This window comes from Mauremys mutica, chromosome 2 (genome assembly GCF_020497125.1).
Source record: "Mauremys mutica isolate MM-2020 ecotype Southern chromosome 2, ASM2049712v1, whole genome shotgun sequence".
Lineage (NCBI taxonomy): Eukaryota > Metazoa > Chordata > Testudines > Geoemydidae > Mauremys > Mauremys mutica.
Window position 1 is genome coordinate 186,177,726 of NC_059073.1, and position 19,680 is coordinate 186,197,405.

At 47.5% G+C, this 19,680-nt stretch overlaps 1 protein-coding gene across 7 annotated transcripts in view; it reads right to left on the reverse strand.

The window, feature by feature from the left end:
• FHOD3 (formin homology 2 domain containing 3) overlaps nucleotides 1–1,666 on the reverse strand; it is a 650,322-nt gene extending 648,656 nt beyond the window's left edge. For 3 of the 7 annotated variants that reach the window (XM_045007828.1, XM_045007827.1, XM_045007829.1), the window contains exon 1: nucleotides 1,031–1,663. In XM_045007828.1, the coding sequence (XP_044863763.1) occupies nucleotides 1,031–1,195 (165 nt within the window). In that variant the 5' untranslated portion in view covers nucleotides 1,196–1,663. Of the gene's footprint in view, nucleotides 1–1,030 lie in introns of all 7 variants that reach the window. The other 4 variants (XM_045007832.1, XM_045007840.1, XM_045007831.1 and 1 more) reach the window with 2 other exon arrangements.
• Nucleotides 1,667–19,680: the final 18,014 nt, after the last annotated feature.

Here is a 19,680-nt window from a genome sequence, read left to right on the forward strand (position 1 = left end):
GCCAAGCGCGTGCTTGGGGCGGCAAGCCGCGGGGGGCGCTCTGCCGGCACCGCCAGGACCAGCGAACCCTCCGCAGGCAAACCGCCGGAGGCAGCCTGCCTGCCATGCTTGGGGCGGCAAAATCCCTAGAGCCGCCCCTGATGTCACGGGAGAGCGTCTCCTGCCGACATAGCGCTGGTGTGGACAACACTTAGGTCGCCATAATTTGCATCGCTCAGGCAGTGTCTTTTTCACAGTTAAGTTAGATCGACTTAAGCGGTAGTGTAGACTTGCTCTGAGTTCCCTCTAGTACAGTGGTTTTCAATCTTTTTTCATTTGTGGGCCCCTAAAAGATTTGAAATGGAGGTGCAGACCTGTTTGGAAATCTAAGACATAATCTGAGGACCCCCAGTGGTCCACTGACCACAGGTCGAAAACCATTGTTCTATGGTAACAACAACCTTCCGCGGACTCCTGAGACACAGTCCACGGACCCCCAGGGGTCTATGGACCACAGACTGAAAATCACTGCTCTAGCAGTAGGAATCAAAGAGCTGGAGTCAGTCTTGAACAGCAATCCCTTCCTCTACAGAACCCCTCTTCCTGCTGGAAGGAAAACATATCTAGATCTCCCTCTTCAGCCACACAAAAACACAGAATAGCCCCCTACTTCTGACTAATGTGTAACATAACTGAAATCAGCATATGTTCCACCACTAGTAACTGTGACAGCAGCAGCACTGACCATGCCTCTGATCACATCTACAGCTGGTGTGCGTATCTGTGCTACTGATCCCCTCTAGTCCCAGTTCCCTATTTCCCAAGGGAGTGAGTTAACTCCCACCCCCGCAACAATGGAGGGATACTTTCAAAGTGCCCCTTTCCCTCTCCAACACTGAGTAGCTAAATCCCCTTCCCCTCATGGCAGTGTAGGGATAGTTTCTAAGTCTCTCCCTCCCCCCGCTCCAACACTGGGGTAGGTTTCTCTGTACACCCCCCCCAAACAGGGTAGGGATGGTTTCTAACACCGCCCCCACACCCACCCCCGTACCTTGTGCGGGGCTCTGAGCAGGCGGTGCACCCCGGCCAGCTGGGTGACGAGCGCGATGTCCTCCCTGAAGGTGTAGAGAGGGGGCCGGGTGGGCTCGGGGAAGTTGGTGCTATTGAAGGGGTCGGTGTCATCTAAGAACTGCACCCTGCAAACCAGCGTGGCCATGGTGCATCCATGCAAAACACGGCGGCAGCGGCAAAGCACGGGGTGTGGGTGGCTGGGCAGGAGGCGCCCCCACCCCCTCGAACAAGAAATAAAAGTTGGAGCCCAGCAGCAGGGCAGCGACCCGCCCGCGGCGGCAGGTTGGCAGAGATCAGGCTCTGCTCCCCGGGGCCGGGCTGAGCTGCAAAGCGAGGGCGGGGGGAGCAGGAGAAGCACCGGCCGCAGGAGCCGCCACCGCCGCCCGCCGCAAGATGCACGCAGCGGAGCCCGACTGCTTCCGAGCCGCTAGCACGCCGGGATCATCGCCCCCTCCCCGCCCGGGTCCACACGGTGCGGGCGCCCTTCAGGCTGAGACAGGGCAGAGCCCCGGGGCAAAGCGGCCGGCGGGCGCGGTGCAAGGGCAGCCGGAGAGCAGCGGCGGCAGCTGCTCCCCCATGCTCAGTCAGCCGGAGCCCGCTGCACCCGGCCGGGGCCGCTGCCTGTGGGAAACCCGCGCTGGATTAGTCCTCAGCCAAGCGCAGCCGGAGCCGCAAGGTAGCAGGCGCCCCCCAGCGGGCACAGGGAGGAGCGACGCCCGGAGGCCACATTCCCCAGCCCGGGACAGTGGAGCGGGGGACGGGGACACCCAGTCAGCCAGGAACTGAGTCCCGCCTGCGCGGGAACTGGGGTCGGGGGGAGGGGGAGACAGCCTGCTAAAATCTTCCGGAGAGGAGCTAGGGAGAGAAGATCCTGGCCTGGGGACCAACACCCCTCCGCCTCGCATCTGCCAGAGGAGAGAGAGAGACATTCCATCTTCCCCCCTCCAAAAAATATTCCTAGACTGGGAGAGATAAAGAGAGTCCACCACCCAGAGATCATGTCCAACAACCCTCAACCTCCAGGGATGGGAAAATTTGGGGGGAGGGGAAGAGAGAGACTCCTACCTGGGGAACCCCACATCCTTCAGGGGAAAGAGACAGAGAGCACTTCACCACACCCAAATCTCCAGGCAGACCCTTACATTCTCCCTGTCATCCCGGCCCTGGAACCACCTATCTATAAATTTGGGGGCAAGGCAATCCGGGCCCCAGGCACAGTACCACCCATGGCTCTGTTTGGTGTAGTGGTTGGTGCCAGTGCCTCACAGGAGCCATCTATTGGGAAACAAATTCTAAACACCCACAGTTGCATATAGCTGCATTCTGTTACCTCAAATAGCTTGTGCTTCCTGGTGAAATCTTTAGTGTAATATTTGTTAAATTCAAAGGTAGTTTAAAATAAAGTCAGGGATTTGATCCAAACAGAAAGGATCCAAATACAAAGGATCAAAGTTTGGCCGGCTTTCTTTCTTGTTTATATAAAGCCCATGTAATTGTTTGGTTTTCGTGTGTGTGTGTGTGTTTGGGGTTTCTTCACCCAAACAGATGAATCAATGCTATTTTTTTTCCAAACAGAAAAAATAAAAGAGCTCACTCATATATTTCTTTGCCTTTTTCCCTAATAACTTAGGCCTATATTTTCCTCCTCCAGAAAATATCCACAGAAGAGAAAATTTCCATAGTCAGAGTATAGAAAGACCCCAGATTTGTATGGGATCACCCACACGGACTGCAGAATGAGGGCAAAAACGCTCTGTGCTCTTTATTCAAGGGGAGAAGGATGGGCCATTCATTAGGGCAGGAGCATAGGAATAAAGTCTTCTAGCAAAGTTCCAATCAAATAAATTGTTTTGTTCTCCAAAACTTCACTTTTGGTATTGAAATCTCCACAGATAATTGTTTGTCTACAGTTTCCAATGCTATCACAAGATTTTCTTTATCAGCTAGACTGTCATCAGGATGATAGCAAGTATCAGAGGGGTAACCATATTAGTCTGTATCCACAAAAACAACAAGGAGTCTAGATTTATTTGGGCATAAGCTTTTGTCGGTAAAAAACCCACTTCTTGCATCTGAAGAAGTGGATTTTTTACCCATGAAAGCTTATGCCCAAATAAATCTGTTAATCTTTAAGATGCCACCAGACTCCTCGTTGTTTTTAGGGATACAGACTAACACGGCTACCCTTCTGATACTTGCTATCATCCTGATGACAGTCTAGTTCAGAGTTTCTCAAACTGGTGTCGCCGCTTATGTAGGGAAAGACTCTGGCAGGCCGGGCCAATTTGTTTACCTACCCCGTCTGCAGGTCCGGACAGTCGCGGCTCCCACTGGCCACAGTTCGCCTCTGTAGGCCAATAGGAGCTGCTGGAAGCAGCTGCCAGTACGTCCCTCGGCCTGCGCTGCTTCCATTGGCCTGCAGCGGCGAACCACGGACAGTGAGAGCCATGATTGGCTGGACCTGCAGATGGGGCAGGTAAACAAATAGGCCCGGCCCACCAGGGGCTTTCCCTGCACAAGCGGCGACCCCAGTTTGAGAAACACTGGTCTAGCTGATAAAGAAAATCTTGTGATAGCATTGGCAACTGTAGCCAAACAATTATCTGTGGAGATTTCAATACCAAAAGTGAAGTTTTGGAGAACAAAACAATTGATTTGACTGGAAGTTTGCTAGAAGACTTTATTGCTCACAATGATCTAGTTGTCTTGAATAATGGCATTATGACTTATATGTCAAGATCATATGGCACACAATTAACATTAGATGTAACTCTGTAGAGAAGCAGCATGTCCATGAGCTGTGCATGGAATGTTTTTCAGGATGTTGGAAGTGATCATTGATCAGTACTCACTTGTCGGAACAGGAAGACAGTGAGCTCTCAGTTAAGAGATGGAACTTTCATAAGGTTGACTCATCCTATTTCACAGACACACTTGAGAATAATATTTCTCAAACACCTATGAAATGTAACCTTGAGGAAGACATTTTTGAAGCTGCTGCACATCCGCAAAAAAGATCATCTCAAAAAGAAGGAAGAAGAAATGGGTTTCACAGTGAAATGATACTGGCATAAAAAACCTTATTAAGGAAGGGTATTGAGTTCAACTGGATGTTGAACAGAACCTTAGAGATGAAGGAGGCCAGACAAAAACAGAACAAAGACTCAAAAGAGGTATTGGGAAGAGACTTGTGAAAGGCTGGATCCTCATAGACCAAAAAAATTTATCGATGATAATGAAGTGAATTGAGAACAGACAGCCCAAGGCTTGCAATTTAAAATACATCAATATCCTTGAAAAGTGGAGGTGCAAAGGCATTAGATGATAAAGAGTCTGTGAATATTTTGGTGGACTATTATGCCAAGACTAATAGGCTCATGTATAATTATGAGGATAGGTCTGTTGCAAAACACGCAAGATGGAGTATTTAAGAGGAAAGAAAAAGATCATTTTAAAACATACACACAGATCTTACTGAGTGTCTTAGCTTTAGAAAGACCTTTCTCACACATGTTAGAAAATGCAGTAGAAAAGCTTGAATGCAGCAGGTCCCCTGGGCTGGACCTCATCTATGGTCATATGATAAAGCACTTTGGGAAGCCAGGTTGCTGGACATAATGAACTGTGGATAAAAGGGAAGATACCTAATCAGTGGAAGTTAGCAAAAATAACAATAACAAAAATAGATCTGGGACTAGAGTTTTTTATTTCAAAAGGGCTAAGTTTAAAGAATTAAGGAAATTAGTTAAGGAAGTGGATTGGACTGAAGAACTTGTGGATCTAAAGGCGGAGGAGGCCTGGAATTACTTCAAGTCAAAGTTGCAGAAACTATCAGAAGCCTGCATCCCAAGAAAGGGGAAAAAATTCATAGGCAGGAGTTGTAGACCAAGCTGGATGAGCAAGCCTCTCAGAGAGGTGATTAAGAAAAAACAGAAAGCCTACAAGGAGTGGAAGGTGGGCGAGATTAGCAAGGAAAGCTACCTTATTGAGGTCAGAACATGTAGGGATAAAGTGAGAAAGGCTAAAAGCCATGTAGAGTTGGACCTTGCAAAGGGAATTAAAACCAATAGTAAAAGGTTCTATAGCCATATAAATAAGAAGAAAATAAAGAAAGAAGAAGTGGGACTGCTAAACACTGAGGATTGAGTGGAGGTTAAGGATAATCTAGGCATGGCCCAATATCTAAATAAATATTTTGCCTCAGTCTTTAATAAGGCTAATGAGGAGCTTAGGGATAATGGTAGGATGACAAATGGGAATGAGGATAAGGAGATAGATATTACCACATCCGAGGTAGAAGCCAAACTCAAACAGCTTAATGGGACAAAATCGGAGGGCCCAGATAATCTTCATCCAAGAATATTAAAGGAACTGGCACATGAAATTGCAAGTCCATTAGCAAGAATTTTTAATGAATCAGTAAACTCAGGGATTGTACCGTACAACTGGAGAATTGCTAACATAGTTCCTATTTTTAAGAAAGGGAAAAAAAGTGATCCGAGTAACTATAGGCCTGTTAGTTTGACATCTGTAGTATGTAAGGTCTTGGAAAAAATTTTGAAGGAGAAAGTAGTTAAGGACATTGAGGTCAATGGTAATTGGGACAAATTACAACATGGTTTTACAAAAGGTAGATCGTGCCAAACCAACCTGTTCTCCTTCTTTGAGAAGGTAACAGATTTTTTAGACAAAGGAAACGCAGTGGATCTAATTTACCTCGTTTTCAGTAAGGCATTTGACACGGTTCCATATGGGGAATTATTAGTTAAACTGGAAAAGATAGGGATCAATATGAAAATTGAAAGGTGGATAAGGAACTAGTTAAAGGGGAGACTACAGTGAGTCATACTGAAAGGTGAACTGTTAGGCTGGAGGGAGGTAACTAGTGGAGTTCCTCAGGGATCAGTTTTGGGACCAATCTTATTTAACCTTTTTTATTACTGACCTTCGCACAAAAAGCGGGAATGTGCTAATAAAGTTTGCGGATGATACAAAGCTGGGAGGTATTGCTAACACAGAGAAGGTCCGGGATATCATACAGGAAGATTTGGATGACCTTGTAAACTGGAGTAGTAGTAATAGGATGGAATTTAATAGTGAAATGTGCAAGGTCATGCATTTAGGGATTAATAATAAGAATTTTAGTTATAAATTGGGGACACATCAGTTAGAAGTAACAGAGGAGGAGAAGGACCTCGGAGTATTGGTTGATCACAGGATGACCATGAGCCGCCAATGTGATATGGCCATTAAAAAAGCTAATGCAGTTATAGCATGCATCAGGCGAGGTATTTCCAGCAAAGATAAGGAGGTGTTAGTACCGTTATATAAGGCACTGGTGAGACCTCATCTGGAATACTGTGTTCAGTTCTGGTCTCCCATGTTTAAGAAGGATGAATTCAAACTGGAAAAGGTACAGAGAAGGGCTACTAGGATGATCCGAGGAATGGAAAACCTGTCTTATGAAAGGAGACTGAAACAGCTTGGCTTGTTTAGCCTAACCAAAAGAAGGTTGAGGGGGGATATGATTGCTCTTTATAAATATATCTGAGGGATTAATATTAGGGAGGGAGAGGAATTATTTAAGCTTAGTACCAATGTGGACACAAGAATAAATGGATATAAACTGGACACTAGGAAGTTTAGACTTGAAATTAGACGAAGGTTTCTAACCATTAGAGGAGTGAAATTCTGGAACAGCCTTCCAAGGGGCGTAGTGGGGGCAAAAGACATATCTGGCTTTAAGACTAAGCTTGATAAGTTTATGGAGGGGATGGTATGATGGGATAGCTTAATTTTGGCATTTAATTTGGCAATTGATCTTTGATTATCAGCAGGTAAGTATGCCCAGTGGTCTGTGATGGGATGTTAGATGGGGTGGGATCTGAGTTACTACAGAGAATTCTTTCCAGGTTGCTGGCTGGTGAGTCTTGCCCACATGCTCAGGGTTTAACTGATCGCATATTTGGGATCAGGAAGGAATTTTCCTCCAAGGCAGATTGGCAGAGGCCCTGGAGGTTTTTCGCCTTCCTCTGCAGCATGGGGCACGGGTCACTTGCTGGAGGATTCTCTGCAGCTTGAGGTCTTCAAACCACAATGTGAGGACTTCAATAACTCAGACATAGGTTAGGGGTTTGTTATAGAGGCGGATGGGTGAGATTCTGTGGCCTGCATTGTGCAGGAGGTCAGACTAGATGATCATAATGGTCCCTTCTGACCTTAAAGTCTATGAGTCTACACTTGCATTCAATTACAGACCCATGAGTGACCTTCTGACAGCCTATTATTGAAAGATTCCAACAAAAGTCATCAACAGGAGTCTTTTTGGATCTCAGTGCAACATTTGATGGAGTTTGGCATGATAAGCTCTTAGTAAAACTCAGTAAGATGGGAATCTCTGGTCAAGTGTACCTTTGGATAAGAGATTTCTTAGAGTTTAGGAAAATAACAGTAAGATTAAATGGTTCTTTTTCAAAGACAAGACTTCTTAGGGTGGGATTTCTCCAGGTTCAGTTTTCAGTCCTCTTCTTTCCCTGCTGTAATCCTCTGGACTGTCAAACCACTTGAGATCATCTGTATATATATATGCAGACTATACTGTGCTTCATATCATGGGTTATGAAATAGATGGACTGGAGAATGAATGGAATGAAGACTTGGAAATTGTAGCTAAGTGGGGAAAGAAACATAAATTCTAGCTCAATCCAGCAAAAATAAAATCCACCTTCCTTACCACAAATTGTAGGAGGTCCAACTAGAGTCCCAGACTGACATTTGATAGAGAAGGCATTCCCATTGAGAGGAACCCAGTACACCAGAAAGATAGCAGCCAAAGCAAAGAAGAGATTAAATCTTCTACAATGTATTACTGGTACCAATTGAGATTAATGTGTTAGGACACTGAAAAAAACATACAACTCAATAGTTCGTCCAATATTTGAATATGCCTTACCTGTCTGGTCACATTCTGCTCCCAGTAATGTTGCTAAGATCAACATTGTGCAGTCTTTTGCAGTTCACACAATAATTGGAGCTATAAGATCCACCCCAATATCAATTTGTGAATGAGAGTCTGATGTTTGATCTCTTGAGAACTGTAGAAAAGAACAGCTAATTTGGTATGGAAATTGTCTTTGTTCCCTACCTGAATGTCATCACTGCTCAGATCTGTTCAGAAACTGGAAAAGCAAATCAAAGCTGAAAAGATTATCTTGTTTTGAAAGGTGTGTAAAGGCTACTGAAGAAACGCAAGCACTGGATGATGTTGGGAAGGTAGAGTGCATGAAGATGATTGTATGCATAGTAATTCCTCCACATGAACCTGTTTGCTTTAGTAAATGCCTCTCCTTTTTGGAACTTTGTTTGAAGGAACACATGGACTTGGTTATACTAAGGAAAACTGTAGAAAAGATCGTCCAACAGTATCAGTCACAAGGCAAACAGATTCATATGTACACTGAGGTTCATCAGACAAAACCTTGAGGAATGGTGGTTGTGATGTCTTCATCCAGTGGCCTAATGGAGGGAGTACAAGAAAAAGCACTAGGGCTGTCAAGTGATTAAAAAAATTAATCGTGACTAATCATATGATTAAATGCATTGTTAAACAATAATAGAATACCATTTATTTAAATATTTTTGGATGTTTCTACATTTTCAAATATATCAATTTAAATTACAACACACAATACAAAGGGTACCGTGCTCACTTTTTATTTATTTTTATTACAAATATTTACACTTTAAAAAATAAAAGAAATAGTATTTTTCAATTCACCTCATACAAGTACTGTAGTGCAATCTCTTTATCCTGAAAGTTGAACTTACAAATGCAGAATTATGTAAAAAAATATAACTGCATTCAAAAATAAAGCAATGTAAAACTTTAGAGCCTATAAGCCCACTCAGTCCAGTTCTTGTTCAGTCAATTGCTCAGACAAACAAGTTTGTTTACATTTGCAGGAGATAATGCTGCCTGCTTCCTGTTCACAATGTCACCTTAAAGTAAGAACAGGAGTTCACATGGCACTGTTTTAGCTGACATAACAAGATATTTACATGCCAGATGCACTAAAGATTCATATGTCCCTTCATGCTTTAACCATCATTCCAGAGGACATGTATCCCATGCTGATGGGTTCTGCTCGATAACAATCCAAAGCACTGCAGACCAATGCATGTTGATTTTCATCATATGAGTCAGATGCCACCAGCAGAAGGTTGATTTTCTTTTTTGGTGGTTCGGGTTCTGTAGTTTCCGCATCAGACTGTTGCTTTTTTATGACTTCTGAAAGCATGGTCCACACCTCGTCCCTCTGAAATTTTGGAAGGCACTTCAGATTCTTAAACCTTGGGTCGAGTGCTGTATCTATCCTTAGAAATCTCACATTGGTACTTTGTATTTTTTCAAATCTGCTGTGAAAGTGTTCTTAAAACGAACATGTAGTGAGTCATTATCCGAGACTACTATAACATGAAATATATGGCAGAATGTGGGTAAAACAGAGCCGGAGACACACAATTCTCCGAGTTCAGTCACCAATTTAATTAACGCATTATTTTTTTAACAAGCATCATCAGCATGGAAGCATGTCCTCTGGAATGGTGGCCAAAGCATGAAGGGGCATCTGAATGTTTAGCATGTCTGTCATGTAAATACCTTGCAATGCCAGCTAGAAAAGTCCCATGCAAACGGCTGTTCTCACTTTCTGGTGACATAGTAAATAAGAAGTGGGCAGCATTATCTCCTGTAAATGTAAACAAACTTTTTTGTCTTAGCAATTGGCTGAACAAGAAGAAGGACTGAGTGGACTTGTAGGCTTTAAGTTTTGCATTGTTCTGTTTTTGAGGACAGTTGTGTAACAAACAAAATCTACATTTGTAAGTTGCACTTTCACAATAAAGAAATTGCACTACAGTACTTGTATGAGGTGAATTGAAAAATACTGTTTCTTTAGTTTATCATTTTTACAGTGAAAATATTTGTAATATATTATAATATAAAATGAGCAGTGTACACTTTGTATACTATGTTGTAATTGAAATCAATATATTTGAAAATGTAGAAAAACGTCCAAAAATATTTAATAAATTTCAATTGGTATTCTATTGTTTAACAATGCAATTAAAACTGCGATTAATCATGAATAATTTTTTCATGGTGATTAATTTTTTTTAAATTGCGTGAGTTAACTGTGATTATTCAACAGCCCTAAAAAGCACTAATTCAGGATATATCAAGTGAAACTGAAAGCTATCCTCATTGCACTGCAAGAAATAAACATAGCAGAAATAGAGGCAGATGTGTTTGTTGACTTATAGGCAGTGATTCTCAGAAGAAAGCAGAACACTATCAACAATGCATTTCATAAAGAGGCTTAGAGGATTGGAAAGTGAGGCAATAAATTGACTTTTCAAAGGATTCTATCACACAATGGTGTATACGGGAATGAGGTAACTGATGGCCTGGCCAAAACTGGAAGATCAGAAACTCAGGTTGGAATGACAACAACTGAGGAGATTGTCACCCTATCAAGGGAAATAATAGCTGAAATATAAAGTCAAAAGAGAAAAGATCCTCTGATTGCTATCAAAGCATCTTGGTAAATAACATCCACTGCTGTGAGATTATGGACAGGGCACATTGCAGGAATAGAAATCATTAGCAATGGGTCCAAGATGTATCCACTCTGCAAGATGTCAGGAGCAGGCTTTTACAGTTGCCTGCATGTGTGAAGCTTTTCAGCTTGGACACTTTGTATGAAGTGCTTACAAAGGAACCCATATGAGTTGCTGAATTTATTTTCAAACTTCATGGGCTGATATGATTATCATGATACCACCACCACAGGCTTCCTGTGTGACTTTGGGCAAGTCACATAGCCTCTCTGTAACTCAGTTCCCCATCTGTAAAATGGGAATAATAGCACTGCCCGACCTCAGACAGGTGTTGTGACAATAAATACCTTAATGATTGTGAAGCACTTTGAGATCTACTGATGAAAAGCCTTATATGTGAGATAGGGATTAATGGCCCAGAAGCAGCACCAAGAAAGCAAAACAACATATGGGCTAAAAACTTCTTGGAGCATGGAGTACCCCAGTGTCTTGGGAATTGTCTGACCTTCCAAACTGTATCATGGCCCATGCACCCCTCTGACAACATAGCTGGACTTGCCACACTTTTTGCTGTGGTCTATGGCTGCAGATGACACATCCTTCTATACTTTGTGGGGAGTACAAGTCAAGCATTGTAATGTAATGCTGAAAGAAACAGCATTAGATTGTGTGGGGTTTTCCACTAGAAACTATGTGGTTTTAACAAGTGAGCGTGACATCTAGACCATAGGAGCATTTTCACCTGGAGGGCCTGTTTTCCTCACAAAGTGGTTACTAGGGACTTCTAGCAGCTCAGGGGCAGAAGGACCATGCCACATAGGTTCTTCTCTGTTTCTTCCATGATTCTGAGGCCAAACTTTAATTATTAGTTTATGTTTACTCAATTTCAAGACATACTTAGGGATGGAGCATCTGACTCAGAGATTATCAAAACTGAAAGAATTCTAAAAGTGTTTTTGTTAACTTCTTGCATTTCACTCAGCTTTAATAATGAAAAGAGACTAATCAGTTTCATTTCCATCTCTATTCTGTCTCACTTTATGATTCTGATGCTACAATGAGTAATGTTTACAAGCCAACAAAAATTGTTTTGATTTTAATTATTTTAAAAATCATAAAAACATTTCTATCATAATTAGTAAAAAAAATAGTAATTTTTAATTAAACAGATTCTAACTTTGAGACTAAACTACATAACTATCACTTCAAAGGGACACTGTCAACTTACAGTGATATGATGAAAACAAATATACTTCTTTACCTCTTTTACTACTATGTTATAAAAAGTAAGAGAATGTTAATAATTCAGTTTACTTGTTCCTATTTCTATTTTTATTTACATCGTGTATTTCTGTCATGGTGTATAGTGAAAACTCACGTGACTTTCACATTTTTTGTCATTGTTTAATCATCATTTAAACTGGGTTTTTTAATTTGTGTTCTGTTAGTCTTGCATTTTGTGAAAACTTGTTATACATTTATTTTTAATTTATGGCCATTGTTAGATTTTGCAAGATTGGGCCCCTGGTTATGTGAATAATCCTTACACACCACACCCATGTAGTTCCATTTAATAAGGGAATGAAATTAAGGATATACATATTACATAAAGCATACAGAGATGTTTTGATATCCTGGGGGTATTTTTAAACAGGTCATGGAAGCCAAACCTTTTTACAAGGCTTAAATGGTAGTATCACCCAGACTGTTCCTACTACCAAGAAATGAAATTAAGAGAGGAGTGCTGTACTGTGTGTCTCCCTACCCCATCGTCAGGAAGTCCAACCACTGATTGTGATTTTTGAGATGAAGAGTTAGGGATCTAAATGCAGCACATCCCAATTGAATTTCCAGACACTGAAAAATAGTGTTTTTCTTGTAAAGAAAGGCAACTATGGAACACAATGTTAGGCAACCCCCTTATTACATCAGGAAACACAAATAGGAAACAGCACACCAGGCATTCCAGAAATAGACATAAAGTTGTCACATTCTATCTCCTGTCCCAGTCATAATAAGGCCATTTAAGTCCTCTCATGAGAGAGATGTGATAATATTTTTAAGAACCTGCAATGGAATCAATACCAACTCATGAGCAGCCTCAAAATAACAAACTTTGCACATGATCAAAAAAAAAATCCAGTTCTCTGTTTCAAGCTACCAAGTTCTTAAGGAATGAAAAATAATTTAAGATTTTCCATGTAAGACTGATATGTTCTTCTTAACTCATCTCATTGTGGATTTTTATAAAAATGCATTATTGCGTGAGTTAGGATGGTGTGTCAAACTTGACTTTGAATTTCATTATTGTTGAAACCTGAATGTTAAAATAACAGTTTTTTGTCTTTAATTTCCTCTTTTTTATTAAAAAATATTTGATGGAAAGTTACTTAGAAGCATATTCTTTAACCAAAATACCACCCGGACTCCACTTAAATATGTATTTAAGCAGTTTTTGAAAAACAGCTATTAGATATCTGAGCAATTGGAATAGCTCCATAGGAATATTAGTTTTTCCAGTATATTATATCAATCCATATCTAGAATGCAAGGTCAGCCTAATAAAAATCCTCATGAAGTTACAGTATAAGTATGTGAAATGGCCATTTCTTTTAACTTGTTATCTCCGTCTTATTCATACAAATTAATTGGACATTAAAAACAAACTGCATGACAAATTAAATTTTTCGACTTGAAGCCAATTTAGTTATAGGAGGACAAAAGCAACTTAAACTGCCATGTTTTATTTACTTAACATTAATATAGCTAAAAACAACAATCCACTCTTTATTAAAAAGATAATAAAAATGGGCTTGTAAACCACTGGAAATAGTGCATTATAATGGAAGTGCTGACAGATCCTTTACACTAGTGATGGGAACTCTATTCCTGTTTTACCTACTCTTTAAATAAAACTTAAATCTCATTTAGTAAAGTGAGGACAATGATTTAATGGTCTAGTTAATGTGGAGTTGTAATGGGGTCTACAAACCCCATACTAAACATAGACAGCAGGGGGAGGAGAGTTTCTCCTGATTACAAGCAAGCAGCTTGACCACAGCCCCACACAGCTGCCAGAGGGGCCAATCATGGAGGCAGGCACCCACAGTTGCAAACAATAGAGGAAAAATGGCCTGCTACAAAGGGGAGAACACAGAAAAGGAAAGGGAGGCAGAAAGTCATGAAATAGCAAGGGTGACAGCCCTGCACCAGGCTGCCTCCACGAAAACAGTCAGGAGACTGAAAGAGACAGCAAGCCCAAAAAGCAAAGGCCTGACAGTCTTAAGTGAAGGTGAGGATCCAAGAACTGACCTGAGTGAGAGTAAACTAAGGAGGATCAGTCATGAGAGAGCACACCAAGAGGTGGTAACAGCAGTGCACAGGCAAATAAAGTAACAGACTTTCCCAACTATAAGTGTAAGTGAATTTGGCTGCCACAAGACCAAGAATAATCACAGAAAGAACGGTTACTCACCTGTAGTAACTGTTGTTCTTCGAGATGTGTTGCTCCAATCCATTCCAGTTAGGTGTGCGCGCCGCACGTGCACGGCTTCTCCGGAACTTTTTCCCTAGCAACCCCGGCGGGCCGGCTGGCGCCCCCTGGAGTGGCGCCGCCATGGCGCTAAATATATACCCCAGCCGGCCCGTCCGCTCCTCAGTTCCTTCTTGCCGGCTACTCCGACAGTGGGGAAGGAGGGCGGGTCTGGAATGGATTGGAGCAACACATCTCGAAGAACAACAGTTACTACAGGTGAGTAACCGTTCTTTCTTCTTCGAGTGATTGCTCCAATGCATTCCAGTTAGGTGATTCCCAAGCCTTACCTAGGCGGTGGGGTCGGAGTGAGACGTGGCGGAATGCAATACCGCAGAGCCGAAGGCTGCATCGTCTCTAGACTGCTGCACCAACGCGTAGTGGGAGGCGAAGGTGTGGACCGAAGACCAGGTGGCCGCTCTGCAGATGTCCTGGATGGGGACATGGTTCAGGAAGGCGGCTGACGAGGCGTGTGCCCTTGTAGAGTGAGCGGTGAGTCGGCATGGTGTCACGTGAGCAAGCTCGTAGCATGACCTGATGCATTGAGTCACCCAGGAGGAAATGCGCTGGGTAGAGACCGGTTCGCCCTTCATGCGATCAGCGACTGCGATGAAGAGTTGGGTGGAACGCCGAAAGGACCTTGTCCGGTCGATGTAAAACGCCAGCGCCCGACGGACGTCGAGAGTGTGGAGCTGTTGCTCCCGGGACGAAGCATGGGGCTTCGGAAAGAAAACCGGGAGAAAGACGTCCTGATTAAGGTGGAAGGCCGAGACCACCTTTGGTAGGAAGGCCGGGTGAGGACGAAGCTGCACCTTATCAGCGTGAAAGACGGTGTAGGGGGGGCCCACCGTCAACGCTCGGAGCTCCGAGACTCTCCTTGCAGACGTTATGGCAACCAGGAATGCCGTTTTATAGGAGAGGTAGAGGAGAGAACACGTGGCCATAGGCTCGAATGGCGGACACATGAGCCTGGCCAGGACGAGGTTCAAGTCCCAGGTCGGGGCAGGGCGACGTACCGGCGGGTACAAGCGGTCGAGGCCCTTCAGGAAGCGGGAGACCATCGGATTGGAAAAGATGGTTCGACCCTCCACCGACGGACGAAAGGCGGACAGTGATGCGAGGTGGACCCGCAAGGAGGAAACCGCCAGACCCTGTTCCTTAAGGCACCATAGGTAATCTAGGATGGTAGGGACAGGTACCACGAATGGGTTGAGCCCTTGCTGGTCACACCAGAGCGCGAACCTCTTCCATTTTGCCATGTAGGTGGTACGAGTGGAAGGCTTTCTGCTTTCAAGCAGGACTTGCTGCACCGCCGCCGAACAGCCCCTCTCTGCGTGGGTCAACCACGCAGGTACCAGGCTGTAAGATGGAGGGACTGCAGATTCGGATGGTGGAGTTTGCCGAAGTCCTGCGTGATGAGGTCCGGCCACAATGGGAGGGTGATGGGCTCCCGAACGGAGAGCTCGAGCAGCAGGGTGTACCAATGCTGCCTCGGCCAGGCTGGAGCCACGAGTATCATGGTGGCTCGATCCCTCCGAAGCTTCTGGAGCACTCTGTGCACGAGTGGAAACGGAGGGAAGGCATAGAGGAGGTGAGTCTGCCACGGATACAGGAAAGCGTCCGACAGAGAGCCCGGCGAGTGCCCCCGGAACGAACAGAACTGGAGACACTTCCTGTTCGCCTTGGAGGCGAAGAGGTCGACCCGGGGAAACCCCCACCTCTGGAAGATCGTGAGAGCAACGTCGGGACGTAGGGACCACTCGTGGGAGAGAAACGACCTGCTGAGATGGTCGGCCAGCGTGTTCTGCACTCCCGGAAGAAAGGACGCTTCCAGGTGAATGGAGTGGGCCACACAGAATTCCCACAGGAGGATCGCTTCCCTGCAGAGAGGTGACGAGCGGGCTCCGCCCTGCTTGTTCACGTAGAACATTGCTGTTGTGTTGTCCGTGAATACTGTCACACAGCGGCCTTGCAGCTTGGTCCGAAAGGTGTGACATGCAAAACGGATTGCTCGGAGCTCGCGGACATTGATGTGGAGTGCGAGCTCACTTGCTGACCAGAGGCCTTGAGTGTGGAGGTCTCCCAGGTGAGCCCCCCATCCGAGCGCAGAGGCGTCCGTGGTCAACGTTGCCGATGGCCGGGGAGGGTGGAACGGAACTCCGGCGCACACGACCTCCGGGTCGAGCCACCAGCGGAGGGAGTCGAGAGCCGTCCTGTTGACTGTGACCACCATGTCGATGGCGTCGCGATGCGGGCGGTACACCGTCGCGAGCCAGGACTGAAACGGACGAAGGTGAAGTCGTGCGTACGCGGTGACGTATGTACACGATGCCATGTGGCCCAGGAGGCGGAGGCATGACCGCACCGTCGTGGTCGGGAAACTGACGAGGTCTCGGATGATGGAGACCATCGTCTGGTGTCGAGCACGAGGGAGACAGGCTCTGGCCATCGTGGAGTCGAGGACCGCCCCAATGAATTCGACTCGCTGCGTCGGAATCAAAGTTGACTTCTCGGTGTTGACAAGAAGGCCGAGGCGCCGAAAGAGGGCCAGGACCTCTATTATCTGACTCTCCACGAGCTGTCTGGACAGACCGCGAATCAGCCAGTCGTCCAGGTACGGGTATACGTGTATCTGGTTCCGTCGCAGTGCTGCGGCGACGACCGCCATGCATTTGGTGAATACTCTGGGGGCGGTCGAAAGGCCGAATGGCAACACGGCGAATTGGTAGTGGGCGTCGTTGGCCACAAACCGAAGGTAGCGCCGATGAGGGGGGTAGATAGCGACATGGAAGTAGGCATCCTTCATGTCGAGGGCCGCAAACCAGTCTCCCGGATCCAGGGAGGGAATGATGGTCCCCAAGGTGACCATGCGGAACTTGGGCTTGAGTAGGTATCTGTTCAGCCCGCGAAGGTCCAGGATAGGACGTAGCCCGCCTTTTGCCTTGGGGATGAGGAAATACCTGGAGTAAAATCCCCTGCCCCGCCTGGAGGGAGGCACCTCCTCTATGGCACCCACGCTCAACAGAGTCTGGACCTCTTGTAGGAGGACTTGCTCGTGAGAGGGGTCCCTGAAGAGGGACAGGGAAGGTGGGTGGAAAGGAGGTGGAGAAACAAACTGAAGACGGTATCCCGAGTGGACCGTGCTGAGCACCCAGCCGTCCGACGTTACTCGGGACCACTCCAAGAAAAAACGGGAGAGGCGGTTGTGAAATAAACGATGAGGATCCGTAGGGGAGAGTGATGTGCAGCCCTCGTGCGTCCCATCAAAAGGGTTGCTTCGCTGCCTGTGGGGCTTTGGAAGCGGCCTGGCCCCGGTTTCGGCGGTTGCCCGACGGGCGACGGCGATTTTGGGCCGGTCGCCGAGCCGGGTAGGGTCGGTACCGCGACTGATAGCGGGAGGGCTGCGGGCGGAGAGGTCTACGTTGCGTAACCGGCGTATGCATCCCGAGTGTCCGGATCGCCACCCGGCCGTCCTTGAGCGACTGGATCCGCGAATCCGTCTTCTCCGAAAACAATCCCTTGGTGTCAAAGGGCAAATCCTGGAGAGTAAACTGGACTTCTGGAGGCAGGGTGGAAGATTGGAGCCAGGCGATGCGCCGCATCGTGACCCCTGTTGCTAAGGTCCGTGCCCCTGAGTCCGCCGCGTCGAGGCCGGCTGTAATGGAGGAGCGAGAGGACCGCCTCCCTTCCTCCAACATTGTGGTGAAGTCCTGGCGGGATGTTGACGGCAGGAGGTCAGTGAACTTGGCCAGAGACGTGAGTATGTCGAACACGTATCTGGCCAGGAGGACCTGTTGGTTACCGATCCTCATCTGCAGGCCCCCTGCCGAATAGACCTTTCGGCCGAGAAGGTCCATCCGCCTTGCCTCTTTAGCCTTTGGGGCAGCGGCCGGCTGGCCGTTACGCTCCCTATCGTTAACGGACTGTACCACCAGGGAGTCCGGAGTTGGATGCACGTACAGGTACTCATAGCCCGATGGAGGGACTGAGTACTTCCTTTCCACTCCCCTGGCTGTGGGAGGCACGGAAGCGGGCGTTTGCCAAATGGTGGTGGCGTTTCGTTGGACCGTGCGCACAAAAGGTAACGCAACCCGGAGTGGCATGTCTGACCCCACCACGTTTGTGATGGGGTCCTCGTCCTCTTTTACTTCCTCTACAGGGAGGTCCATAGCCGTCGCCACACGGCGGAGTAAGTCTTGATGCGCCTTCGCATCAACGGGGGGCGGCTCCCTTGATGCCGCGCCGGCCACTGCCTCATCGGGAGAGGATGAGGAGAATAACTCCTGAACGACCTCAGCCGAAGAGGGGTCCACTGCGTGGTGGGCTGGGGGTTCGGAGGGGCACTCTGGCACCACCGGAACGGCTGGCGGTGGGGATGGTGGTGGTCGGGATATCGATGCCTCTGGGACTCTGCGGTGGGCCGCTGGAGGCCTCGGCGGAGCAGGCATAGCGTCCGACTCATATTGTGCCCATGGGACCCAAAAACCCCACTGCTGGGCCCCGCTAGGCTGGGCTGGCGGCGTTGGAGGCGGGAGCCCATAGGCTTCTGCGCCGGAGGCGACCGACTCAGGGCGGGAAGGCCAGGGAGGTGCCAAAGAGGGTCCAGGGCACACCGCCGGGGGATGCTCTTCCCCTCGGCGCTGGGAAGGCGACCTCGCTCGACGGTCTTCACGGTGCCGGGAGCTCGACCGGTGCCGGGAGCTGCGCCGGTGCCGGGGGCTGGTCCGGTGCCGGGAGCTCGACCGGGAGTAAGATCTCCGATGCCGAGACCGACCATGATCACCGCGGTGCCGGGAGCTCGACCGGTGTCGGGAGCTCGACCGAGAGTGCGAACTGCGACGCCTGGAGCGTCCGCGGGAGTCTCGGTGCCGGGAACGGTGCCGGGACTGAGACCGGCGGTGCCTAGCTGGTGGCGACCTCGATCTGGTGCGACGTCGGGAGTGCGACCGGTACCGCGAAACGGAGCGGTACCGGGACTTCGACCGACGAGGAGACTGCGATCGGTGCCGCGATGGGGTGCGGTGCCGGGAGCGCGATCGGCGGGACGGCAAGCTGTCGACGGTGCGGGAGCGAGACCGGGACCGTGACCGACGTCCACGCCTCGATTCCATGGAGGGTGGCCGGACCATTGCCGCCGGTTTTCCCCTGGAGACGACAGCCCGCGCCGGCGGTGCCGGGGGCCGGAGGCCTGGAGCCTCCATGAGCTGTATCAGCTCTCGCGCAGAGGCGAACGTCTCCGGCGTCGACGGCCGCCGAGGCTCGACCACGGACGGCACCGGGGAGCGAGGCGGCGCCGGACTCGACGGCCCTTGCGGCGCCGGAGTCACAGGTGCAATGCACTGTTTGTGCAGAGGCACCACAGGGGCTGCAGGCTGCGGAGTCGCCTTGGCGGAGTCCTGCACGCGCGCCTGAGCCAAAGCCTTCGCCAGTCTTTGCTTCCTGGCGGGCGAGAGGGAGCGGTGCCGAGTCTTCGCAGCCGC